Below are 27624 nucleotides of genomic sequence, written 5' to 3'. Positions count from 1 at the left end.
CAGAGAACAATATGGAGGTTCCTCAAAAAACTAAAAATAAAACTACCCTACAATCCAGCAAGTATACTACTAAGCATTTATCCAAAGGATACAAAAATAGAGGTTCGAAGGGTTTTTACACCCCGATGTTTACAGCAGCATTATCAACAACAGCCAAACTATGGAGAGAGCCGAAATGTCCACTGACTGAAGAATGGCAAAAGAAGATGTGGTATATACATATATACAATGGGATACTACTCAGTCATCAGAAAAAATTTTATCTTGCCCTTTGCAATGACATGGATGGAGCTAGAATGTATTATCCTAAGTCAATCTGAGAAAGACAAATACCATATGATTTCACACTCATATGTGGAATTTAATTTTTTAAGATTTTATTTTTATTTATTTGAGAGGGAGAGAGAGAGAGAGAGAGAGATCAGGTGAGAGCACAAGAGAAGGGGGAGGGAGAAGCAGAGTCCCCACTGAGCAAGGAGTCTGATGCGGGGTCCAATCCCAGGACTCTAGGATCATGACCTGAGCCCAACACAGCCACTTAAACAACGGAGCCACCCAGATGCCCCCATATGTGGAATTTAAAAAACAAAACAGATGAACAGTAGGGAAGTTGTGGGGGAGGACACAAACCATAAGAGACTCTTCTTCTTTTTAAGGATTTATCCATTCATTTTAGAGACAGAGAGCGAGAGCAAGAGAGAGAGAGAGAGAGAGAGAGCGTGTGCGCGCACAAGTGGAGAGAGGGGCTGAGAGAGAAGGAAACAGAGGGAATCTCAAGCAGACTCCCCGCTGAACACAAAGTTCAGCAAGGGACTCAATCCCAAAACCCGAGATCATGACCTGAGCTGAAAACAAGAGTCATATGCTTAACTGACTTAGCCACCCAGGTGCCCCAAACCGTAAGAGACTCCTCACAATAGAGAACAAATTGAAGGTTGAAAGAGGGAGGTGGAGGGGGGATGGGCTAGATGAGTATTAAGGAGGGCACTTGCTTTGATGAGCACTGGGTATTGTATATAAGTAATGAATTACTGAATTCTACTCCTGAAACCAGTACTGCCCTGAATGTTAATGAACTAAAATTTAAATAAAAATTTAAAAAACCTGGGGCGCCTGGGTGGCTCAGTTGGTTGAGCCACTGCCTTCAGCTCAGGTCATGATCCTGGAGTCCCAGGATTGAGTCCAGCATCGGGCTCCCAGCTCCACGAGGAGTCTGTTTCTCCCTCTGACCTTCTCCCTCTCATCCTCTCTCTCTCTCTCAAATAAATAAATAATAAAATCTTAAAAAAAATTTAAAAAACCCCTCAGTTCTTAAACAATAATCCAGAGATAGACTCTGCATTACCTAGGCATTAAATCATTATTAATATTAATTTACTTTTCTTGAATCAGGTTAGCAAAATTATGTACATAAGAGATTGGCTTTATGGAAGCCAAAGTACTTCTCTCAATGAAAACAGAATCAATCCTGAAAAATAGAAAGATTGCTTACCATATGCTCACCACTAAGATCTTGCACCACTTTGATCTGATCAAAATCATAAGGTCCTTTGAAACCATGCGCTGCTTTGAATTTGACTGGTCTTGTATACGGCATTCCCTCATCATCACTTGATGAAGGATCATCTTGATCAGTATGAAACACTGAATAGAAAAGCAATACAGAAATCATCACTGGCTGATGTAGATAAAGATACTATCAAGATTTTCATTCTACTGTTAACCAAGAAAATTTATTAAATGGAAAAAGTGTATCTGTCTATTACTAAATAGCATATTGGTTAAGAGCACGGGATCTCATGCCAGATTGTCTGGGTCCAAATCCAGCTCTGTCATTTATTTTCTGTGTGACCATAGCCAAAGACTGGACCTTTTGGTGCCTTGGTTTTCTCATCTGTAAAATGGAGATAATAATAGTACTTTCCTCACAGGGTTTTTATGAAGGGTAAATGAATGAATATAGTTCCAAGTGCTTAGAACAGTGTCTAGTACAAAATAATTACTGAATTAGTGCTTATTAGTACAATTATAACAAATGACACAGGAAGTGAAGACTTGTACAAATTTAGAAAATTTTCCAAATTTTGAAAATACTTATAAAAACTAACCTTACAAAACTAATTTACAACTGAACAATGAACACTCATCTCTTCCAGGTTGCCATAGTTACAAAGTATGTACAAATTCATGTTCAAGATGAAAAAATTTATTTTGCTTCCTGCTCATAAAATTAAGTGATACCTAGAATAACATGATTTACTGAAATGCGAAGATGTCTGCTACCAAGGTTTCTTAATTTCAATAAGAAGAATGCCTCTTATAAATTATAGACTAAATTTGGATGATTACAAATCAATTAAATATTCACTTGCAATGTTCTATTTCACTTACCTTCGTCTCTAACACTTTTAACTTTATTCACAGCACGTTCACCATATTCCTCTGCAAGGTGCTTTGCTCTCTTTACTGATTTTCCTAAGAACTTCTTTAGTTGAGTCCTTACCAAAAATACAAAAAACCAAAATTATTTTTTTTAAAAGATTTTACCTATTTATTTGAGAGAGAGCAAGCTCATGAGCAGAGAGAGGGGCACTGGGAGAGGGACAAGCAGCCTCCCTGCTGGCAAGAAGCCTGACCCAGGGCTCCATCCCAGGATCCTGAAATCACGAACTCCTACCCAACTGAGCCACCCAGGTGATCCCTAAAACCAAAATTATTAACTAACTGTAAAAGCTCAATAATTCACAGATAATTTCATAACGGCCACAAGAAAAGTATATTATTTTGAAATAACTCCTTTTTAACATAAAAAATAGGTCTTTGAGTTCCTGTATCCTTTGTTCTATGGAATAAATACATTCAAGTCAATATGGCTACAAAGAAAATACAGATACTTCTGGATGTACAGCATCATATACTCTAAAGCACTGGTTTTCCTTCTTTTCTTTTCTTCCCTTCTTCCTTCCCTTTTCCCCCCTCTCTTTCTTCCTTTCTTTGGGAGAGAAAGAGCTCAAGCAAAGGTTAGGGGTCACAAGAAGAGGGGGAGAGAGAGAATCCTAAGCCGTCTCCTTGCCCAGCAAGGGGCTTGATCTCACAACCTTGAGATCATGACCTGAGCTGAAATCAAGAGTCTAACGTTTAACTGACTGAACCACCCAGGCACTCCTCAAGCACTGGCTTTCAGTGGTGAATAAAAAATTGGTGGGGATGGGGTGGGACGGGAGTGTTTAAAGCGCATGAACCTGAGACCCATCTGCAGATCATATGATTTAGAGTGTCTCAGGTCAGGCCATTAATCTGCAATGAGAATGTCTTTGAGAAGACTGCTTTAAAGAGTAATACTCCTCGGGGTGTCTGGGTGGCTCAGCTGGTTGAATGGCTGAATCTTGGTTTCAGCTTAGGTCATGATCTCCGGTCATGATACTGAGTCCCACTTTGGCCTCTGAGCTCAGCATGGAGTCTCCTTGAGATGCTTCTCCTCTCCCTTGGCCCCTCCCCGGCCCACTGTGAGCTCCAGCTCTTTTTCCCCCTAAAATAAGTAAATAAATCTTGAAAAAAAAAAAAAAAGGAGTAAACCTTAAAACACATTTCACCAATAAAAAAACTATAGGGATGCCTGGCTGGCTCAGTCAGAAGAGCATGTGACTCTTGATCTTGGGGTTCCGAGTTCAAGCCCCACCTTGGATATAGGGAATACTTAAAAATAAAATCTTAAAAAAAAGACAGACAGAAAGAAAGAAACTATGAAGAGGTATTTACTTACAGAATAAAATGTTTGGTACCCTATGATGGTCGTTTGTCTCTTCTCTTTCAGTTTGGGTATTTGCATGCAATACAGTTAGGTTGAGCTTTCCCGGGAAGTATTCCCAAACACAAGGTAATGCAAGGATGCGTCTGAAGCTTCTATAAATAGGACTTACTTATTGCTTTTCTAATAATCTCAGTCTCCAATTTCATATATTAAGATAATAAAAAACAAAGCACAGTATATACATGATATCTAAAACCGAGACAGAATTTATAGGAGGAAATTTTTTACCAATTCATGGAAGTTCATGATATTAAAGGATAGTTCCTGAATAAGCTGCTAAGCTATATATACAAAGATGTTCACTGCAGCATTATTTACAAGGTGTAAAAAGTAGGGAAAAAAAGCATAAAAAGTAGAGACAAACTGATTTTTCATTAAAAGAACAAGGCATAAGTAAACACCAGTATATTCTCAAAATGGAATGCAATAAAATAAAAAAATGAGGCAAACCTCAGTTCTTCCGAAGTACTGAACTCTCAGTCACCTCAGGGCCAATGCACATGTTATTTCTGCGTGGAACATTCCTCCCCTGGCTAATTTCTACTCATCTTTTAGGACTTAGACCAAACATTATTTCTCAGAAAAGCCCTCCTTGACTCTTCAGAGCAGGTTTTCCTGTTTTATATGCCAACAGTACCCCATGTATTTCTTTTATTGCAATTACTACAAATGTAGTTAGATTTATCTGTGCAATTATGTTTAAGTATCTGTTTCTCCTGTTTAACTGGAAGCTCTAGAAGGGCAGAGACTATGACTGTCTTAACTATTATATTTACAGCACTGAACTCCCATTATCTGAGAGCTGACAGAAAGGCTATAATATATTTACTATTGATACTGGTATGAAAAGATGTACATTATGTATCAGGTATTCTTAAAAAAGCAAGCTTGGGGCACACGGATGGCTCTGATGGTTAAGTGATTGCCTTTGGCTCAGGTCATGATCCTGGAATCCTGGGATCAAGCCTCCCATCAGGGAGGCTTCTCCTGCTCCCTCTGCTGCTACCCCTGCTTGCGTTCTCTCATTCTCTGTGAAATAAATAAAATCAATCTTTTAAAATAAATAAATAAAATAATAAAATTAAAAAAAAAAAAAAAAAAAAGCTGACGGGGCACCTGGCTGGCTCAGTCAGCAAAGCATGTGGCTCTTGATCTCAGGGTTGTGAGTTCAAGCACCACGTTGGTCATGGAGTTTACTTTAAAATAAAGCAGGGGGTGGGGGTCGCAAAAAAAAGCAAGCCAACAAACTACAGGCACAGTATTAATCCTACTTTTGTGAGGAAAAAAAAATTCTATGGAGAATACACGTAATTATTAACACTGGTTATTTCTGGGGGTGAGAGTATGAGACCCTCATTTTCCGTATTTCTGTATTAGTTTTTCTGTTCTTGTTGTTAAAGTAATCTCTGCACCTGGCATGGGGCTTATACTCACAAACCTGAGATCAAGAGTTGCAGCTCCACTGACTGAGCCAGCCAGGCCAGGTGTCCCTGTTTTAGTTTTGATAATAAGAAAACACAGATGATAAACCATTTTTAAAACTACTATAAGGGGGTGCCTGGGTAGCACAGCGGGTTAAGTGTCCAACTCTTGATTTCATCTCAGAATCATGAGATCCAACCCCACATCAGGCTCCATGCCCTCTCTCTCCCTCTGCCCTCCCCTAACAACCCCCACCCCCCCACTTGCATGTGTGATCTCAATCTCTCTCGCTCAAAAAAAAAAAAAAAATCACTATAAGGTCTTGGGGTGTCTGGTTGGCTTGGTGGAATATGTGACTCTTGATCCCAGGATTGTGGTTTAGAGCCCCATGTTGGATGTAGAGATTATTTAAAAATAAAATCTTAAAAAAAAATCATGGGGCTCCTGGGTGGCTTAGTCGGTCAGTTAAGCATCTGCCTTCAGCTCACATTGTGATCCCGGGGTCCTGGAATCGAGCCCCACATCAGGCTCTCTGCCCCTCTCGCTCGCTCGCTCTCTCATGCATTCTCTCAAATGAGTAAATAAAATCTTTTTTTTTTTTTAATCATTTTAAGTTCTCTGCTACCTATAACTCAGAAGTTGTATTTTCTGGATAATTATAGGTTTACTACTATTTAGGCAAGAAAGCATATTTTAATCATTTTGGATGAGAACATTTCTAAAATGTGTGTTTTTGTGACTTCTTCAATGGCACTCAATGTTCGATAAATTGCTTTCCTTATTAAAAACAGCCAGTTACCACCTTCACTTTTAATATATCCAGGGCCTTTCATATGGATTCTAAGTGGGCCATATTAGCTCCCCCTCAGCCTTCAAGGTGACAGAGCAGGATCCAGGGAAGCCAGAACCCTGGGCAGACTCCTCTGGCCATTAGCAGATTCATTAGCTTGTCCAGTGTTCAGAGGACCTATTACCGTGTTTTGTGTGTGTTATGTTGAGAAAAAGTTGAAAGCAGTAACATATGGAATTGCTATGCTATGTATGAGTCCTTTTACCATTTTCTGGATTCCATTCGTGTAATCACAATATTACCTGACATTCTTATGTGTCGACTTACATGTTGTCACAGTTTGCTACTTCTATTTTGCTTTGACCTCAGATACCAGATGACCAGATTTTTAAAAAATTATGTAAAAAGTAAGTATAATGGCCTTGACTAAACCTAAAGAGCTTTTCTTTTAGAAAAATAATAAGCCAGGGTGCCGGGGTGGCTCAGTGGGTTAACCAACTCATGCTCTCAACTTAGGTCTTGGTCTCAGGGTTGAGTTCAAACCTCATGCAGGACTTAAAATAAAAAGAAGAAGAAAGAAAAAGAATGAGCTTTAATGCATGGAGTAAGTGACAGTTCTCCTAGGTGTTTACCTATCTTTTTAATCATTCCTAATTCCGATTTCTGATAGTTGCCACTGCTGGACAGCCGAGCTCCAGATCTCTGAGGTTTCGTCTATACACCTGTATTGTGGGTAGATCTTTTCTAAGAATTCTCAGTGGTTTCATTGATACACTTCCCACACTAGGCAAAGATCAGAGTATAGTGGAGAATTTGCTTTGGGGAATTACTGTCAAATAAATGACCAGTGTATAGTCAAGCAAAATCTATATGCCCACCATTTCTGCTGGATGTTTGTAAGGAAATGAGAAGGATGTCATGATTACAATCCTTTTGCAACATATGATTTAGTTATTTAGCACCCATTTATCTTGTTTTTAAAAGTCAGGAAACAGGAATGCCTGGGTGGCTCAGTCAGTTAAGCATGTGCCTTCACCTTGGGTCATGATCTTAGGGTTCTGGGATCGAGTCCTACATCGGGCTCCCTGCTCAACGGGTAGCCTGCTTCTCCCCCTGCTTTACTCTCTCTCTCTGACAAATAAATAAAATCTTTAAAAAAAATAAAAGTCAGAAAACAGGGTGCCTGATGGCTCAGTTGGTTAAGGGTTGGCCTTTGGCTCAGGTCATGACCCCGGGGTCCTGGGATTGAGTCCTGTGCTCTGCTCATGCGGGGAGTCTGCTTCTTCCTCTCCCTCTGCCCTCCCCCTACTCATGCTCTGTTTGTTTCTCTCAAATAAATAAATAAAATCTTTAAAAAAAAAAACTCAGAAGGGGCGCCTGGGTGGCTCAGTCAAGCGTCTGCCTTCACCTCTAGTCATGATCCCAGGGTCCTGGGATTGAGCCCCACATCCGGCTCCCAGTTCAGTGGGAAGCTTGCTTCTCCCTCTCCCACTCCCCCTGCTTATATTCCCTCTCTTGCTGTCTCTCTCTCTCTCTGGTAGATAGAGAAATAAATAAATAATAAAATATTTTAAAAAATTTTAAAAACTCAGAAAACACTTTAAGATAACATAAAATAAAGGTAAAATTTAAGTGTAAGTTATGCAGACTGCAGATGTCACTAAAATTGAGAAAGAGAAATTTACTAGGACACGGAGTAGTTGGGAAAAATTGTGGAGTTTAGAAAAACAAATAGGATTTGAAAGCAATTTCAAGAACAATCATGTTCTACTAACACTTCTGGGACCTACCATCAGAAAAATAATGCAGGCATGATGCAAAATTCATTGATCATTTACTATTTGTCAGATATTATAGAAATGACCACCAACACAGCCTTGAACGACTCTTAATGCCTTGGCTGGGGACAGGAAACGCTGGTGGCAGATGGACTTATAAACTAGATAGAACACAGATTTAAAATAGTATGGCAAGTCACATATTTTTTAAATAAATGCTTCAAATAAAGAGATGTACCGTAACTCATGTGCAAAATAAAGAAAAGGAATGTATTGTAACTTACGTTTTCTGTTTTAACCTTCCACCATCAGTATCTGTCGTCTGAGACTGTAACTTCTCTTCATCATCTGACTGTGCCGCGTCATTACTACAAGAAGGGGAAAAAGTCATTTTAAAAGAAGCCATTTCCCCTACACCTCCCAACAATCCATGTATACGATATACTCAGGTACTCAGAATAAAACTACATCAACATACTTTAAGTTTAATTTTAATGATGATCCTGAGAATGTAAGACTTGAGAGATCAAAGAATAGGATCGTTAAGCATGGTGTAATGTACAAATGCAAGTGAAAGCAATTTAGGAACTTATGGAAAACCTACTACCAACAAGGCTTTTTGCTGGATAAAACGTGCTGCACAGAAATGACAAATTAGCTTCCTCTTTGCTCTTCAGGTACATCATGTATTACACTTTATTAAGATTTCCTTTCACAATAATCATTTCTTCGATCTACACAGATCTCACAGTAAAGTCAATCACCTCACTCTAAAGCCATTTTCTGACCTACACAGATAATACAATTACTTATAAAATTTGTGGTCCTTAAAGCAAGGTTTCAGAAACCAGGTCTTCATTTCACATGGTTTTTCACCCTCAAAATGCTTCAATAATGTCTCCAGTATTACAGAAATCATTTTAGAAGAGAAACGAAATACTAAGAGATTCTGGATATATACTGTTTTCCCCCAAGTAACTGTATGCTCTTAAGAGAGAACAATGTTGAATACATACATTAACTAACTCTATTTTAATCCCAAATTTAAAAAAAGACTGAGTAAAACCAAATTAGGAACTGTTGTAGTTCATTAACAGAGAAATCTTCAACACTCTGAAATACTACGAATGATAAATAGTAACAACAGGCCATACCTTACATATTCCTTAGTCCTTCTCATGATGTGTAGAGTGAGAGGATTAATACCTGTTGGCAGTTTCTCTTCCGCGAGACTCAAAGGTATTTCTTCTCCAGTATCCAGGTTCTTAATCATGACACTGGCTAAAATTTCCTGAGGTAAAAAATAACACCAAGAGGACCTATAATTTAATTATCTTTTTGAGTTTTCAAAATCCTCAAACATTTAAGCTAAGCACTTTCTAGATACATTCAGTATTGTGTACAGTAATTTTGAACTTTTTTCATGATACACAATCCATACACTGCAAAATGCACTCATTTAAAGTGTGTAATTCAATGATTTTGAGTAAATTCAGAGCTGTGCAACAATCAACTTTATTTAAGAGTATTTCCACTATGTCGGAAAGAAACCCCATACCCATTAAATGTCATACCTCATTCCCTTCTCCTCCCTGCCCCTGGCAATGACTATTTTACTCTTTGTTTCTATGGTTTGCCTATTCCAGACATTTCATATAAGTTAAGTCATCCTGTATGTGGTCTTTTGTGATCGGCTTCTTTCACTCAGCACCATGTTTTCAAGGTTCATCCATACTGCAGCATGTGTCAGAACTTCATTCCTTTTAATTTTTTTTAAAGATTTTATTTATTAATTTGACAGAGAGAGACACAGCGAGAGAGGGAACATAAGCAGGGGGAGTGGGAGAGGGAAAAGCAGGCTCCCTGCTGAGCTGGGAGCCTGATGCGGGACTCGATCCCAGGACCTGAGCCGAAGGCAGACGCTTAACAACTGAGCCATCCAGGAGCCCCTTCATTCCTTTTAATTGCCAAAAAACAGTCCATGTGGACTGGACATACCACATTTTATTTACCCACTCATGGGCGATGAAATAACATTTGTGTGGTTTCCACACTTGGCTATTATGAATACTTTTGTACTTTTTTAAAAAAGATTTTATTTATATAACAGAGAGGGGAGGAGAGAGAGCACACAAGCACAGGCTGGGGGGAAAGAAGGGCAGAAGGAGAGGGAAACTCCCCGCTGAGCAGGGAGCCCTATGCAGGACCCTGAGACCATGACCTGAGCCGAAGGCAGACACCTGACCGACTGAGCCACCCAGGCGCCCCACTTGTGTACATTTGTTGGGTAGATATATATTTTCATTTCTATTGGTGTACACATAGGAGTAAAGCTGCTGGATCATGGTAACTCAATGTCTAAGGTTTTGAGGAACTGCCATACTGTTTTCCAAAATACAATAATTTTTTTAAATGTATCATTTAAAAGAAATGAAAACTGGGGCGCATGACTGGTTTAGTCGGTGGAGCATGCAGCTTCGATATCGGGGTTGAGTCTGAGCACTACATTGCGTGTAGAGATTGCTTTAAAAAAATCTTAAAAAAAAAAAAGAAACAAAACTAAGATTTTGCTTCAAAACTTTATTCAGAATTGGCCAATCAATATATACTAAATTTTAACGGTTAAGTAAGTACTGGGTCGTATAACACTGTATTATCACCCAACAAGTATAAAAACATGTAATTATAACATCAAGTTCTTTTTAAGCCCACTCTCTATTAAATTTGGTCTTTGTTCTCAATACATTTATTCTACCACATAATGGTATAAAAAAGGTAATTTTAAGTTAGAGTTACAAGTTCTAAAATATTAAAAAAAAAAAACCTGGGGTACCTGGGTGGCTTAGTCAGTTAAGCGTCTGCGTTTGATCCAGGTCATAATCCCAGGGTCCTGGGATTAAGCCCTGAGACAGGCTCCCTGCTCAGTGGGGGGCTTGCTTCTCTCTCTCTCTCTCTCAAATAAATAAATAAATAAATAAATAAAGTCTTTAAAAACAAAGAAACAAAACCAAAAAAACAAACAAACAAAAAACCCCAAAACTGGGATGCCTGGCTGGCTCAGTCAGTAGACCACGTAACTCTTGATTTCAGGGTTGTGAGTTTGAGCCCCACACTGGATGTAGTGCTTAAAAATAAATAAATAAATAAATAAATGAATGTTTCAAAACTAAGAAAATCATCAATTTTCCTTTTTTCCTCTACATTATATTTTTTTGCTTAACAGCAATAAACTTAAAAAATTTTTTTAATCACGGTAAAATATTTTTATAGTTGTATATAGCTCAGCAGTATTAAGCACATTCACAGTGCTGTGCAAACATCACCACCATTCATCTTAAGAACTTCTCATCTTCTCATTATGGTTTTTATATTTTATGTTAAGAACAAAACAAATCTAATTATACCTCATCAGTAAGCTCTCTCCCGGAGTTGGACCTAGGTCTCTGAGGGCCCATCACTTCCCCTGCTATGGTCTGCCCATCAGGTGCTTTTCCATTTTCCTAAAATTATAATTTTATAAACAGAAAGTAGATGGAGTCAATTTCTATAAACACTCAATTATTCATTACCACACATAGCTCTAAAGAATTCCGTAATTCACATAATGGAGCCTACTGAAAATTTAAACGAAATACTCCATTTCGGTCCTTTATTATTCCCAACATGCTGAAAAACATTGCTGCCCATGAAAAATGTCTTCGTCTTGAAAGCAAATAAATGTTCCATTCGAACCTGACCCAAAAGCAGTTCTCTATTAGCAGAATGCCAGCACTAAGAGTGCCATTAATCAGGGTTATACTTGTGCTTATCTTGAAGGCAGGGGTTGGCAAACTTTTTCTATAAAGAGCCAGATAGTAAATGTGTTAGGCTTTCTGCTTCACATATAATGTCTACCCCATATCCTTTTTTTTTCCCTTATAATCCTTTAAAAATGTAAAGCCTATTCTTAGCTCAGGGACTCTACAGAAACACACCACTGCCAGTCTCTGTTCTAAGGCTATGACAAGACCGAAGTGCCGTATCTCGCGTTTGCTAACCTGTCCCTACCACAGCTACCACATACGTAAGCTCTGAGTCCCAGAAATTGGGCTATGGTAAAAATTCATGCTACGAGGTGCTTTCTATTGCTTCATATGTAGATATATAGCCTATGTATGAAGGTTTTGTTTCATGATTAGGTAGAGGATATTATCAATAAAAGTCCTCAATTTTGACCATTGCAGGTAAGGTAAACGAAGACTATAGTTGATGTTTATTAACAATATAATAATATTACAAATAGCAGCATCTTTCATTTTTTTGATTGCCTACTGCATGCCGGGTACTTGGTATACTTGAGCTCATTTCATCCTTGCAAGACACCTTCCAAGGAAGGTTTCCCCTCATTTTATCAATGGGACATCTGAAACTCAGATATTAAATAGTTTGTTAGAATCACCTAGCTATGCAGTAGCAGAGCTAAAAAAGGGGTTTAAGAAGGCTAGATTTTAAGGACAAGAAAATATTCTGCCTGGAGAAGAAGGTTCAACAAGCAACAAGCCGGACAGCTCGAGAAAGTTAAAGCCTCTATCAAATATAACATGAATTCACCCACCTGGGCAGTAACCACTTTATCTCCACTGGTAGCACTTGCCAAGTCAAGAGAGGGCTGGGAATCCTTGACTGTATTCTCTGAAGCCATGTTCGAACTTAGGAGAGTATCAGATGTAATATTCTCTTTGGGAACTGCAATGACGACGATGATAATAATAATGATGATGAGGATAATGGCAATAACTAGTATTTATACAGGACCTTATATAGAGCTTGAAAAGTGTTTTAACCTTTGTCTGATTCTTACCAACAATCTCATGAGGAAAGTGGTTTTATTACTCTCATTTTATATATGGAGAAACCAGGGTTCAAACAAGTCATTTCAATTCCTCTTAAGTCTCCCATAGTAACAGATTTGAAAGTTTGAAGTCTACTAAAATGTTAGAACATAGTTACTACCAATGTAAACATTCTCACTTTTCATTACTAAAATAACTTTTAAAACTTGGGCATAGTCATGATGTGGTTGTATATAGCATAAACTGAAACAAAACCAGAAAGTCAGAGTTTCAACTCCAGAATCTCTCCGCAAAAAGTTATTTCTCAGTTAAATACTTGCCATCTAGATCAGGTGTTTTAAGGGCCTCAAACTCCAATTCACTTTTCTTTTTTCTTGGTGGTGGAGCAGGCCGAGACGGAGGTGGGGGTCTTGGAGGCGGGAAGTTAGCTGGAGGGGGAGGGCGCGCTGGAACAGGCTTCTTTGTGCTAGCCACAATGTCAGGCTCTGGAGTGAGCTGTCTAGGGGGTTTGGCGGGAGCCACTTCTTCCATGGCAGCAAAATCTTTAGCAGATGAAGAGTCTGAGGACACAGGTTCTAGAACCTCACTTCCTTTGACTTCCATGGCTTCCTTGTTCAATACTTCTGTTTCCGTTTCAGGCACATGATGTTGCTCAGTTGAACTTACTTCAGTTAACTTAGTGATTTCATCTACTGACTTCTCATAGGTGTCATCAGAAGGAAAACGTCTTTTTGATTTTAATTCAGTTTCTTCAGTTGCTTTCTGACTCTCTGCCTTTTTGGAATCTTCCTGTAGTACTTGATCTATGGCTAATAGTCCAGGTATATTGCTAAGATCTGTTCCAGCCACGATAGAACTGGCAGTAGCCTGGTCAGAGTGTCCTTTTCCTTTGGAATCTGAGGAGTCATCTTCCAGGTGTAGTACTTTCTGACTCTCCTCTATAATACTTTCAATAATCTGATGAAAGGTTAAAAAAAAAACCAGCTTTAAAAAAATGAGGCTATTTACAAGAACATAACAGCTAACCATTTACATAGTACTTACTATGTGCCATGGAATGTTCTTAACAGTTTACATTTTTAATCTTTTTTTTTTTTAAAGATTTTATTTATTTGACAGACAGAGAGAGGTCACAAGCAGGCAGAGAGGCAGGCAGAGAGAGAGAGAGGGGGAAACAGGCTTCCCTGCTGAGCAGAGAGCCTGATGCGGGGCTCGATCCCAGGACCCTGAGATGATGACCCGAGCCAAAGGCAGAGGCTTAGCCCACCGGGCCACCCAGGTGCCCCTACATTTTTAATCTTTACAAATAACCATATGCAATTGCATTCTTAATATCCTCATTACACAAATGAAGGAACAAAGGCATAGAGGGATCAAGTGATTTGTCCCAGGACACAGAGCTTGTAAGTGATGAAGTTGGCAAAAATCCTGGGAGTTTGGTTCCAGAATCTGAACTTTTAACCATTACAATAGGGAATCTGTCAGCATGTATAATCACAAAGTTCAACGAACCTTGTAAAATAAAGTTCAGACCTAAATTTACATTCAGACTCTTCAGGTCATTCTTCATTTACATATTTATGCCAAGTTAGGTCCAGTAACAACCTACTGCTTTGAGCCTCGTTAACAAAACCATGAGACTCAAAACCACCTAGCACAAAGAATTGTTTACTTCTGAACTCAAGCCTAAGACAGAAAAAGCCAGCAGATGCAGGGAGATTAACACTCTTAAACAAACTACACCTAATATTGCACTATTCAGAGAAATGGCAGGACCACGAAAAGCGTTCAGAACACTCAGCCCATCTTGGCCTTTCCTGTTTTATTTCTTCTCTGTAGCTGAAAATTACAGATGGGGTTTCTATATGTTCTACCAACATTTAAAAGAAAAGATATTTTCTACCCAGTACTGTCATTATTACCACATAAAATCTCCCAGTCCACTTATATTTCCACCATGCCCAACTATGGATGACTTCTGCTTTCTCAATTCCTTGGCTCCAGAAAGTTAACAGAACGTATCACAGAGCCATCCTGATCTCGCTTACCACAAATTCTTGCTGACTTGAACCGAACATAACTGCTGCTTAATAATATTCCTCTCTGATTTCTCAGCATAGTCCACATAATGATTTTTCTCAACCTTCAAATTTTTACCTTAGTCTTTTTTTAAAAAAAGATTTATTCAAGAGAGAGAAAGAACATAAGCTCGCGGGGGGGGGGGAGTTGCGGTAGAGTGGCAGGCAGAGAGAGAGGGAGAGGGAGAAGGAGAAGGAGAAGCAGGCTCCCCACTGAGCAGGGAGCCCAACATGGGGCTGGATCCCAGGGCCACCTGAGTGGAAAGCAGTCACTTAACCAACTGAGCCACCCAGGTGCCCCTTATCTTAGTTTTGATCACACTTTTTAAAAAAATTTTTTTAAATTTATTTTTTAAAGATTTTATTTATTTATTTGACAGAGAGAGATCACAAGCAGGCAGAGAGGCAGGCAGAGAGAGAGAGAGAAGGGGAAGCAGGCTCCCTGCCGAACAGAGAGCCCGATACGGGGCTTGATCCCAGGACCTTGGGATCATGACCCGAGCAGAAGGCAGAGGTTCAGCCCACTGAGCCACCCAGGCACCCCTGATCACACTTTTAACACAGGAATATTAACTAGGGTCCACCTACTTTGTCAATTAGGTGGTTGCTGAGCACTGAGTACCTCAGTGATAACAGAAGCCAGTGGGTTTAAGAATGAGTAAGAGGTGACAACATAGAGATAGCCAGTACAACCCATGTTTTCAAAAGGCTTGACTATAAATGGAAGAGGCTGTAAGAAAGTGACCCAGCATTTTCACAAGCTGAGGGGAAGGAGCCAATGGAAAGTAAGATAGCAAAGTCCTGGAGAACAAAAGAAAGAGAGTCTATTGTGTATTAGGCCTGCACACATATTTTCTATTTAATCATCACGCAGGCCTTGAGATAGCTAGATTATCTCCCTTCTATAGAAGCAAGAATCTGAGGTAAAGGCATTAAGAATTTTGTCCAAGAAAAAAAATTTTGTCCAAGGTCCTACAGCTAGTAAACTACAAAGTCAAATCTGAAATCCAGGTTTTCCCCAAAAATCCAGTGTTTTTTATATTATACCATGCTACTTTGGAGAGAAAAAAAAAAAAAAACAACAACTAAATTCTCAGACTTGAAAAAGAGGCAAAAGATGAAAACGAATTTGCAGGTAAGGGAAGTGAGAGCAGAAATGGTGTAAATTCAGGCTTCTTAGTCTCTAATATCTTCGTGCAGTCAGAAACAAGGTTATCTGCTGAAAGCAAACAGGATACATGTGGGCGCAGTGAGCATGAAGTGACTGTAAAGGTATGAAATGCATAATGGAAAGGCTAATGCCAGAAGAGGGGTTAAAATGAGGTTAAAAACCGTAAGTCTTCCCCAATCCCTTATCCCTTCAGTAAACTTCTATCAGTCTTACCATTCACTACAGTATGAACTATAATAAAAACACAAAGTAGTATATGGGCTAGCTCTATATAAATATTTTCTCCATAGCAGATATTAGCTTTTGAAACACAAGGCCCATATTTTCCCCCTCTTGACAAGCCCTCATGGCACCTACGTGTAGTACCTAACCCTGTAATTTTTATTTTCTGGGTTTCAGGAGGTAGCAGGCAGGGAAAGACCAAAAGAACAGTGAGAATCAAGACCAACATAGATTGGGACTTCACCAAGATCAAAAGTTTTTGCACAGCAAAGGAAATAGTCAACAAAACCTAAAGACAACTGACAGAATGGGAGAAGACATGTGCCTGCGACATATCGGATAAAAAGGGCTAGTATCCAAAATCTATAAAGAACTTATCAAACTCAACACCCAAAGAACAATCCCATCAAGAAATGGGCAGAAGGCATGAACAGACATTTCTGCAAAGAAGACATCCAAATGGCCAACAGACACATGAAAAAGTGCTCAGCATCACTCGGTATCAGGGAAATACAAATCAAAACCTCAATGAGATGCCACCTCACACCAGTCAGAATGGCTAAAATTAACAAGTCAGGAAATGGCAGATGTTGGTGAGGATGCAACACTGTTGGTGGGAATCCCAGCTGGTGCAGCCACTCTGGAAAACAGCACGGAGCTTCCTCAGAAAGTTGAAAATAGAGCTACTGTACGACCCAGCAATTGCACTACTGAGTATTTACTCCAAAGATACAAACATAGTGATGCGAAGGGGCATGTGCACCCCAAGGTTTCTAATAGCAATGTCCACAATAGCCAAACTGGAAAGAACCTAGAATTCTATTGACAGATCAATGGATAAAGAAAATGTGGTGTATGCATGCATGTGTATATATATGTGTACACACACACACACACACATAAACACACGAATATTATGCAGCCATCGAAAAAGAAATGAACTTTTGCCATTTGCAAGATGTGGATGGAACTAGAGGTTATTATGCTAAGTGAAATAAGTCAATCAGAGAAAGACAATTATCATACGATCTCACTGATATGAAGAATTTGAGAAACAAGACAGAGGATCATAGGGGAAGGGAAGGGAAAATGAAGCAAGACCAAACCAGAGAGGGAGACAAACCCTAATCTCAGGAAACAAACTGAGGGTTGCTGGAGCAGAAGTGGGTGGAGGGGGATGGGGTGGCGGGATGATGGACATTGGGGAGCGTTTGTGTAGTGGTGAGTTCTGTGTATTGTGTAAGACTGATAAATCACACACCTGTGCCCCTGAAACAAATAATACATTATATGTTAATTTAAAAAAACAGAAGAGAAAAAAAGACACACTAACAGGGGACATACCCTCTTATCTTCCCTTCTCATCTTCTGTGATACGAACTCCATCACTTCACCCTTTGTATTACAAAAGAATTATCATATTCTCCCCTGGACATACTTCCAAAATGTACTTTCTTTAAACTAAAAGGATCTCTATGGCAAATGGTGCTGTAGTCAGGCCCAAAATTGTTTTGTTGTTTATATTTAATAAAGGCATAATGAGCATAATGACAAATGAAATTTTTTTTAAAAAAGATACCAACATAGAGATAAACATGCTAAAGCAACTGTTAGCTCCACAACACCCCCCTGCTTCAAAAAACTGATTTTCCAGTGACTATAAAACCAGATGTTTTAGAATGATATAAGAGGCATTCCCATAGTTTGGCCCTAACTTGGGGCTCTAGTCTCATTTGCAACCATTCTGCTCATTTTCTCTTCTCCAAGCCTTTGGTTATGCCTTTCAACTCTCACTCCTGCCTGTGCAAATCTTATCCATTCATCAAGAACTAGCTCAGATGTTACTTCCTCCATGAGGTCTTCCCCATTCCTATTCTCAAGCAGGAAGTTAAATCTCCCTTTCTGTTCTTATTACAGTCTGTAAGTTTATACGAACACTTTACATTCAGTTTTGTGTTTAACTAATTGCCTCTACTAAAACATAATAAGCTCCTGGGGACAGGGACTGTGTCCTGCCTGGAGCAGTGTATATTCCCCACAGCCTTTATCATTCAGATGTGATACTTAACTGAAAAGACTAGAACTTAAAGTGAGACTTAGCCTTAAGCTTCACTCAACTGTTCCATAATGTTTACTATTTTTTTCAGTTTCTAAAGTCTCCTTAAAAATCACCTTTTTTGGACACTATTATTTATCCTAAGAAAAAATTCTTAAAAAGGAAAAGAAGAACTCTAGTGGAAAAAATAGAAACATTTCAAGTTTTCAACAATAAAAATGGCTAGATGCCTTGTAATACATTAGATAGAAACTGACATTATCAAATGAAAATTGAATATTGAAATTGTGTAGAAATATGATGAAAACTAATAATGGTAAGAGGAAAAAGTAAAATACAGAATTCTATCTACACTATTATTAGGCAAAGAAAACAAAAAAAACAAAAATGCATGCAAATGGGTGAGAGGAATGCTGAAAGGAATGCTGAAAAATTAAGACCACTGTTTGTTACAGTGTAGAACTGTGGGCAACTTCTGATCTAAAAAGAAAAAAAAATGGTATTAGTTTTGTTGTCTTATTTATGCTGATACACAATACCATTTCTCCCCCCAAAATTCCTTTTAAAGGAAAAAAGCTGATCAATATTAAAATATGGAGTCCAATGGGGCACCTGGGTCTCTCAGTTGGTTCAGCATCAGACTCTTTTTTTTTTTTAAGATTTTATTTATTTATTTGTCAGAGAGGGCCACAGAGAGAGGACAGCAAGAAGAATGGCACACAGGAGAAGCAGGCCCCCTGGCAAGAAAGGCGCCCGTTGTGGGACTCGATCCCAGGACCCTGGCATCATGACCCTGACCTGAAGGCAGACACTCAACTGACTGAGCCACTCAGGCATTCCTTAGCATCTGACTCTTGATTTTGGCCCAGATCATGATCTCAGGGTTGTGGAACTGGGCTCCATGCTGGGCATGGAGTCTGCTTAAGATTCTCTCTCTCTCTCTGCTCCTCCCCACTCTTTCTCCCTCCCTAATAAATAAAATAACACTTAAAATATGGAGTCCATTAAATTTATAAATTCTGTAAGGGAAGAACAATGGATCCTCATCGAGGGTGATCTGGCCTAGTACTCCTTCCCAGAATTCCGGTGATGTCTGTAGGACATTTTTAGTTGCCACGGCGCGGTGCAGGTAGGGAGGAATCTACTGATGTCTAGTGGGCAGAAGCCAGGGACGCTGTTAAGTATCCTGTGACGCACAGAAAAGTGTCCCCTTCCCTCCGCAATAAAAGATTATTCAGCCCAAAGTGTCACTATTGAGAAACTCTGGGACAGAGAATGTGTCATGTTGCTGGTCTCCAGAAACCCACTGGCTAACGTGGGGCCAGAGGCCCAGAAAGTACTCACAAGCAGTGTAACTGAATGAACACACGGCATCCTTTCTCCTCGGGTTTTCTCCTGATTCTATGAACTACTCGTTGTCAAAATTGTTATCTTGTGCTCAGTCTCTTCTAGTAAACCGAACTCTAAAGCTCTAAAGCATCAATTCTTTAAAAGGTATCAAAGGCATTATCAGAGTAATGACTTCTTGTAGCCTCTAGCACCTAAAGACATCAGAATTTGCTGCGCAGAGCTTTTCAAAACCTTTTTAACTCTTGGTAATAACTTCAAGAATAGCTACAGCTTATTCTATAAAAACAGAGCATAAAAAATAAAAAAACATTACAAAACATTTTTCAAAATATTGTTTAAAGGAACAATGATAGACTAATTTGCTTGTGAAATGACCTCTAAAAAGCCTGATGTGTCTTCAATCTCAGACTCAAGATTCAAGGAACATTTACTGAACATCTGCCAAGTACACGGCACTATACTCAAATGATACAGAAAATTTTCCACTTTAAATACAACATGTACATAGGACATCTGTTAAACTAATATTGGCATTATATCTTACCAACCTTTTTAGACACATCTTGCTTGAATTCTTGCACAGGAGACTCATTTCCAACTTGGTGTGCAGTGTTCTCAGTTTCCTATATTAAAAAGAAAAGAAAAACAGATCAAATGATGACTTCTTTAAAATTCTGCTTAAGATGGGTACAAATTAGGAAACACAGCATTAATAAAGCAAAGGCCCATAAAGGGCTTAGATGTTTGTCTGAGGAAGATGCCCAGATATTTTATGCTAAGCAGGAAAATGTGATTTGTATAAGGTTACTACTAGTTAGCAATTTTTGGTATTTCTTTTTTTTTTTAAGATTTTATTTATTTATTTGACAGAGAGAGATCACAAGCAGGCAGAGAGGCAGGCAGAGAGAGAGAGAGAAGGAAGCAGGCTCTCCGCTGAGCAGACAGCCCCATGCAGGATTCCATCCCAGGACCCTGAGATCATGACCTGAGCCAAAGGGAGAGGCTTAACCCACTGAGCCACCCAGGTGCCCAATTTTCAGATTTCTATGGCAATAAGTTATTTTCCTATAAATGTGCCTATCTTTTTAACATTAAGAACCATACAGGAAGGTAAAAACTATTGAGTACCTCTGTAGCTTAAAAGATGAAGGATTTAAAAAAAAAAAGATGAAGGATTTAAAGCAAGAATCAGAATTCCTGTTTTTCCCAGAGTATTGCTCCATAAATATGCATAAATACAAAAGTACATAACGTAAAAAAACACATTCAGAGAATAGTTTTCTTAAAAATGTTACATGCTTTAGATGAAAGGAATCAAGACAACAGAAGTTAAAGTCCTCCAAACAGTAACAGATGAAAATTAAACCCACCAAAAATACATATATATCTACGTATACATTCATATACTCATACGTACATATATATATATATTTGGGAGGTTAGACAACGTAGAAATGGATACGGCTTTTCTGCTGGAAAAAAAAATTCTGGTAAAGTAAGACAATTACACATTTGCAAATGTAAACATAGTATTTGTCTCCATTCTAAAATGTCATTATGTTTACAAAAGTATAGCAATTTGAATGCTATTAATGATACTGAGAAAAAAATCTTTTCATAATTTTTGGCATACATGATTGAGTCAGAGAAGGTCACAATAACCATTTTTGACAGATAAGCAACCTAAGGCACATAACGATGTACGTATGAAGGTAGCACTTATATAAGTATTAGGATATGATCTTGATAGGTGATGTGATAAAATTACTCCAGATCAACATAATGCTGAAGATTTAATGCGTTAAGAGACATTTCTGTAGGATTTCCGATATCTTCAAGCTGAAAAGTTGTTTCATGGAGTTTAAAGTGTCAGGTTAAAAAAAATCCTGACTGTACCACAACCCATGAAGGCCTACATCTTTGACACCTTCTTTATTCCTCACCTCCCTTGTCCACCATAACCCCACAATCACACTGTGGCCAACTGGATGGTTTTTTACCACCTTAGAGTGACAGCTCAAGTGTTCTCACATTAGAAAAACCTTCCCCGACCACCTTAAAATATCCTTACCTGCTTAACTTTCTATCACATTATCTATATTTTCCACTTCTTCATTGTACTTATCCCCATCTGAAACGACCCTGTTAACTTACTTATTTTTTTTTGTCTCTTCCCTGCCCCGCTAGAATGTAAGCTCCATGAAAGCAGGGGCTTTGTTCTGTCTACCACTATGTACCCAGTACCTAAAGCAGTGCCAGGAAAAGTAATCATTTGCTAAATGAATGCTGAATAACGCATGGCTCTGGCATTTCTTTAGTAAATACACATACCTTAAGTTTATGTATCTTTAATCAAATTCTGGTTTTAAACTAAAAGAAAAAGAACTCTAATCAAAACCAATTAGTAAGATAATCTTGACAAGATGAAGGACAGAGAATATTTGAAAGGCTGATGGTCATCAAGTACAGTTAATGCATATTAGAGAACCACCTTCAACTACCTTAAGAATTAAGTACATTTATACAATTATCCTCCAATAACTGTTCATTAGTAGGAAAATCAGAAGCACTATACAACATTAATTCCATGGGTATGTTCCCTAAATTAAACCTAGCAAACATACACACTAATAATTCCTGTGCCTCAATTTAATTTGTTTGAATTAAGTACTTACAACCATCACAGATTAACATTGTCACACTGATCAAAACTGCCAAGCAGTGGTTAGACTTCTATTTTATCTAGCTTTAACAAAACTCTCCTGAACTTTGAACCTTTGAAAGGTATCAACCTCTATAAGGTAAACTGTGGTTAAGTCACAAGTTTAATGGAGTGATATGGCACCTACCAGAGGATCTAATCTCTAGAGAAGTTCATCAGAAGGTTTCTTAGTAAAACCTGATCTAGCACATATAGAGTCATCTGTGATTCTCTCTCAGGTATGTCTAAGGTCCAAGCCTTTCCCCTAGCACCTTGATCAGGCTGTGGAGGTAAAGCAATGGAAGCCAAGAGTGTGTCTGCAGACAACCAACACCAACTAGAACTTCAGACACTCCTCATTTATTACCTCCTTCGGAAGATGGGCTGCTGCATTACTAAAGCACAAGGCCTACCAAATCCCAGCTTCCCACCATCAGGCCATTGCTCTAACCCATTCCTATCACAACCTCAGGAATAGATGTCCTTAAGAGGTACAGTTGGGGGAGGGGTGGTGCGTGGGTGGTGGCTCAGCTGGTTAAGCATCTACCTTCAGCTCAGGTCATAATCTCAAGGCCTTGAGACTGAGTCCTGCATCCCGCTCCCTGCTCAGGGAGTCTGCTTCTCCCTCAAACTTTGTCCCTTCCCCCCATCCACCCTCCCACCCTGATCATGCTCTCTTTCTCAAATAAATAAATAAAACCTTAAAAAAAAAGAGGTATGGTAGGATCATTCAGTGTCTAGCAACTCAGTCCACTGTTTCCCTCCACCTCTGTTGGATATTAGAAAGCCACTTGTACCCTCCTCACAGTACTCAGTTCTACAGTTTGAGCTTTTAATTTTAATAAGCACATCCAATAAAAGACTAATCATTTTAACAAATAATTTGTACAAAAGTAATCTATACCTGGGGTGCCTGGGTGGCTCAGTCAGTTAAGTGTCTGCTTGGGCTCAGGTCATGATCCCAGGGTCCGGGAATCAAGTCCTACATCTGACTCCCAGCTCAGCAGAGAGCCTGCTTCTCCCTCTCCCTCTGCTGCTCCCCCTCCCTGTGCTCTGTAAAATAAATAAAATCTTTTTAAAAAAGATTTTATTTATTTATTTGACAGACAGAGATCACAAGTAGGCAGAGAGGCAGGCAGAGAGAGAAGGGGGGGGTAGGCTCCCCGCCGAGCAGAGAGCCCGATGCAGAACTCGATCCCAGGACCCTGAGATCATGACCCAAGCCGAAGGCAGAGGCTTGAACCCACTGAGCCACCCAGGTGCCCCAAATAAATAAGATCTTAAAAAAAAAGTAATCTACACTCTAGGAGATTTTCATTATTATCTACTAAAGAACAGTAAGCTAAAAATGTCAGTTATTAAAAAATTCAGGTCACTTCTAGTTCTTATTAGTGAGGAAGGGGAAGCTATTAACAGTGACTGAAGTAAAATTTTATGTATTTACTTACTTTTTTACAGTTTATTTATTGTTTTTATTTTATTTTTTTTAAAGATTTTATTTATTTATTTGACAGAGAGAGATCACAAGTAGGCAGAGAGGCAGGCAGAGAGAGAGGAGGAAGCAGACTCCCTGCTGAGCAGAGAGACCGATGTGGGGCTCGATCCCAGGACTCTGAGATCATGACCTGAACCGAAGGCAGCGGGTTAATCCACTGAGCCACCCAGGCGCCCCAATTATTGTTTTTATTTTTTGTTAACCTTTACCCCCAATGTGGGGCTCCAACTCATGACTCTCAGATCAAGCCAAGAGTCACATGTTCTCCCGACTGAAGCAGTTACATGCCCCAAAAGTGAAATTTTAAAAAATATTTTAGGGGCGCCTGGGTGGCTCAGTTGTTAAGCCTCTGCCTTTGGCTCAGGTCATAATCCCAGGGTCCTGGGTTTGAGCCCCACATCGGGCTCTCTGCTTGGCGGGAAGCCTGCTTCTCCTTCTCCCACTGCCCCTGCTTGTGTCCCTCTCTGGCTGTGTCCCTCTCTGTCAGATAAATAAAATCTTAAAAATAAACAAACAAACAAACAAACAAACATTTAATTTAGAGACATGACCTCTACTCTCTTTTGCTGCGAAGAGTAAAAAAGAAAAACAACCAAGAAATAATTCTTAAAATAGTGGTCATGTCCATCCATCAATTCCTATCAACACAATTCCTTTGTCCAAGTCTCAAGTCTTAACATTCTAAATGCCTCTTAACAGCTCTCTCTGCACTTAGTCTCTTTCCTCCAAACTATCTCCCACCCTTCCACCATTTAATCTTTTGCTAAGTCCCCCAGCCAAAAAACTCTGAAGAGCACAACTGTTAAGACATATAAAAATTGACTTTTAAATGTCTTGCTTCAAAATTTTAAAGCCAAGAGTTTTTTTTAAGCATTTTATTTATTTATCGGAAAGTGGGGGGTAGGGGAGAAAGGGACAAGTTGACTCCATACAGACCCCTGGCTCAATCATGACCTGAAGAGAAACCAAATGTTGGAAGCTTAACCGACTGAGCCACCCAGGTGTCCCAAAGCCCAGAGTTCTTAAACTGACATTTGAGGTTCATCAAAATCTGGCCCCACTTTATTTTTCCATCATTTCACTGCTGAAACATTTATATAGGTCACACCAGTTTTTCAATGCTCCCAGCAAATTCTATACTTTTGCATATTAATGAGCTTTATACTATTGCCTAACATACAATGCTTTCCCAATTTTTCTCTATCTGCCTATGCAGTTCTCTCCCAATTTTCAAAGCCAGCCCAAGTTCTACCTCCTCCCTGAAACTTTTCTCTGCTATTCCAGGTACCCATGCTCTCTCCTGTTGTTCTATCTCCCCCTTCCTCTTCCAAACTGCTTGGAGCACTTAAAGTGTACTCTATTCTACAAACACTAATACCTCATATACATCCCTCTTCTGTGAGAATGTAAAATCAGAAAAAAATCAGGACTATACCAAATCTTTCTTTGGACTGCTTAATACCAATAGATACACTGTTATACATGATATGCACTCAATAGTCTGAGTACATTCATACCATAGACTACTATTTAATAAAAAGGAATAAACTGTTGATACAAGCAACAATTTGGCTCACAATCCTTTGTGCCAGTCTCAAAAGGTCACACACTATATAACTGCATTTATAGGATATTCTCAAATGACAAGATTACCGGAATGGAAAACAGCTTAGTGGCTGCCTGGGGTTAGGGACGATGTGAGGAAGGGGGCAGGTGTGACTTTATAAAAGGGTGGCACAAGGGAGATCTTTGTGGTGATGAAATAGATCTGCACCTTGTGGTAGTTACACAAATATATATATGTAATAAACTGAAGCAAAACCATACACTCCTGTTGTACCAATGTCAAATTTCTGATTTTGATATGGTACTATAATTAAGATAAAACCAATGGGTGAAATGCATGACAGATACACAGGAGTCCTCTGTACTCTGTTCGCAGCTTCTTGTAATCTGTAATTATTTCAAAATAAAAAGTAAAAAAGAACACCAACCAACTTTTTTTTTTTTTTACTAAATATGTACATTTTCTATCTAATTTTATTCAAGTTAAGCACAATCTATAATTACTGAGATAAAGTAAATTTCACAAACCTATTTCTTATAACCTATAAATATCTTAGAGCTAAGTGGCTTTTAAAACGTATAGGCATAAACAGCAATTGTCTCTGGGTGTGGGGACTGGGAAGTGGAGGATGAGGAATGGGAGGGAAGCTCCATTTTCAACCATCCACTTTTTGTACTGAGCAGATTTTAACCACATCAGGAATTATTTTTAAAAACTGTTTTCATCAAATAGAGTAAATACGATAACTTTTATTAAAAAATATAAGGAATGAAGAACAACCTTAAACACTCAGTTTAAGAAAAAGAACATTACCATTAGCTTTCAACCTCTTGCATATCCTTCTTCATTTTTATTACATTCTTTTCCCCTCAGAGATGCCGGATACCTTGAATTTTGTGTTTGTCATCGCTCGCCGTTCTTTACAGTTTTACCATGTTTCTATCGCTAAACATTATATTCTAAAGAATATATTCTTTCACGTGTTTTTGAACTTAATATAAATGGAATCTTACTGTATGTATCTTACTGTGACTTGTTTTTCCCCCACTTAACACTATGGTGCTGAAATCCATCTATGTCACTGTATATTACCAATTCATTCGTATCTGCTGCTGTAGAATATGCCATATGAACATATCACAATTTATCAAAGAGATCAGTATCCAATGTGTATAAATAGAAGGTAGGGACACTGGTACTAAAAATATATATATAGCATGTTTGAAATTATACATACATTATACACAGATATACTCAAACATACACATACAGTATATATTCTGTTCGATGGAAATAGTTTTGTTTGGTGATATTCTTGGACCTAAAATGGCTCTCACTTGCATAACATCTCAATATCAAACTCCTTTGCTTGGAAATAAAGCTGGGATTGATTTTTATAGAGTGATGATACCAACGCATGTGCCCATAAGAAGTATACAATTGTTTTGGTTATTCTGCATTTCTGTCATGCAAGTATTATTTTTTCAATTAACATACACACGTATTTTATAGTGTTCTTCTATTCTAAAAATTATAAAACAAAATTAGTGGAAATCTAAAATATTTACAGTCCCTTCCTTATAGCACAATATTTGTTATTTCTAGAGTACCTAATAAAACCTTAGTAGGACACAGGGACAATATTATTTACCAAAAAATAAGTAACAGCAAAAGCAAGAAAATGAAGATTTACATAAAATAGAAAAATGAATGAGAAGTGTACACTACTTGTAGAAATATAACTCTGAGAAAACACAACTTACCTTTAATGTTGAAATCCCAACCTTTCCTGGAGACCTGTACAGAAATAAAAGGAAGGAGGTGAAGAGTGGAATCAAGAAGGGAAATACTTCTATACATGTATTAAAGAGAAGCCCACATCAAAAAAAAAATTTATATAGTTTGTGATTGAAAAAAAGTCTTCTGTGCACATAGAAAATGTAGAAAACATAAAAAAGTAGAGAAGAAAATACAAGTGACCCATAATCCTACAATCTAAAGATTTGAGTATGTACCTTTTCTCTTCCCAGGTACTTATGATGTATAACACTATAATAAGCATCCTTGGAAATAAAATTCTGTGCTCTTCCATGATAAATGTCTTTAAAGTAAATTTTCTGTGGGTGCCTGGGTGGCTCAGTCGGTTCAGCTCCCAACTCTTCATTTCAGCTCGGGTCATGATCTCAGGTTCGTGAGATCAAGACCCCAGCAGGGCTCCACGCTGGGCATGAAGCCTGCTTAAGAGTCTCTCTCTCTCCCTCTCCCTTCACCCCTCCTCCCCATGCCATGTGTATTTTCTCTCTCTCTAAAAATAAGTAAATCTTAAAACAAAACCCAAAACAAACAAACAA

At 38.6% G+C, this 27624-nt stretch overlaps 1 protein-coding gene across 4 annotated transcripts in view; it reads right to left on the bottom strand.

The window, feature by feature from the left end:
* The window catches only part of WDR44 (WD repeat domain 44), an 88210-nt gene that overhangs the window by 30447 nt on the left and 30139 nt on the right, over positions 1–27624 (bottom strand). For 2 of the 4 annotated variants that reach the window (XM_032844749.1, XM_032844751.1), the window contains exons 2-11: positions 27037–27070; positions 20059–20133; positions 17449–17499; positions 12954–13590; positions 12396–12526; positions 11206–11301; positions 8956–9092; positions 8086–8169; positions 2392–2498; positions 1493–1644 (exon numbers count right to left, since the gene is read on the bottom strand). In XM_032844749.1, the coding sequence (XP_032700640.1) occupies positions 1493–1644; positions 2392–2498; positions 8086–8169; positions 8956–9092; positions 11206–11301; positions 12396–12526; positions 12954–13590; positions 17449–17499; positions 20059–20133; positions 27037–27070 (1504 nt within the window). The remainder of the gene's footprint in view (positions 1–1492; positions 1645–2391; positions 2499–8085; positions 8170–8955; positions 9093–11205; positions 11302–12395; positions 12527–12953; positions 13591–17448; positions 17500–20058; positions 20134–27036; positions 27071–27624) is intronic. The other 2 variants (XM_032844750.1, XM_032844752.1) reach the window with 1 other exon arrangement.

Source organism: Lontra canadensis, unplaced genomic scaffold (assembly GCF_010015895.1).
Source record: "Lontra canadensis isolate GAN:19392208 unplaced genomic scaffold, GSC_riverotter_1.0 scaffold155, whole genome shotgun sequence".
NCBI classification, from domain to species: domain Eukaryota; kingdom Metazoa; phylum Chordata; class Mammalia; order Carnivora; family Mustelidae; genus Lontra; species Lontra canadensis.
This window is presented reverse-complemented; position numbering and strand designations above follow the sequence as displayed.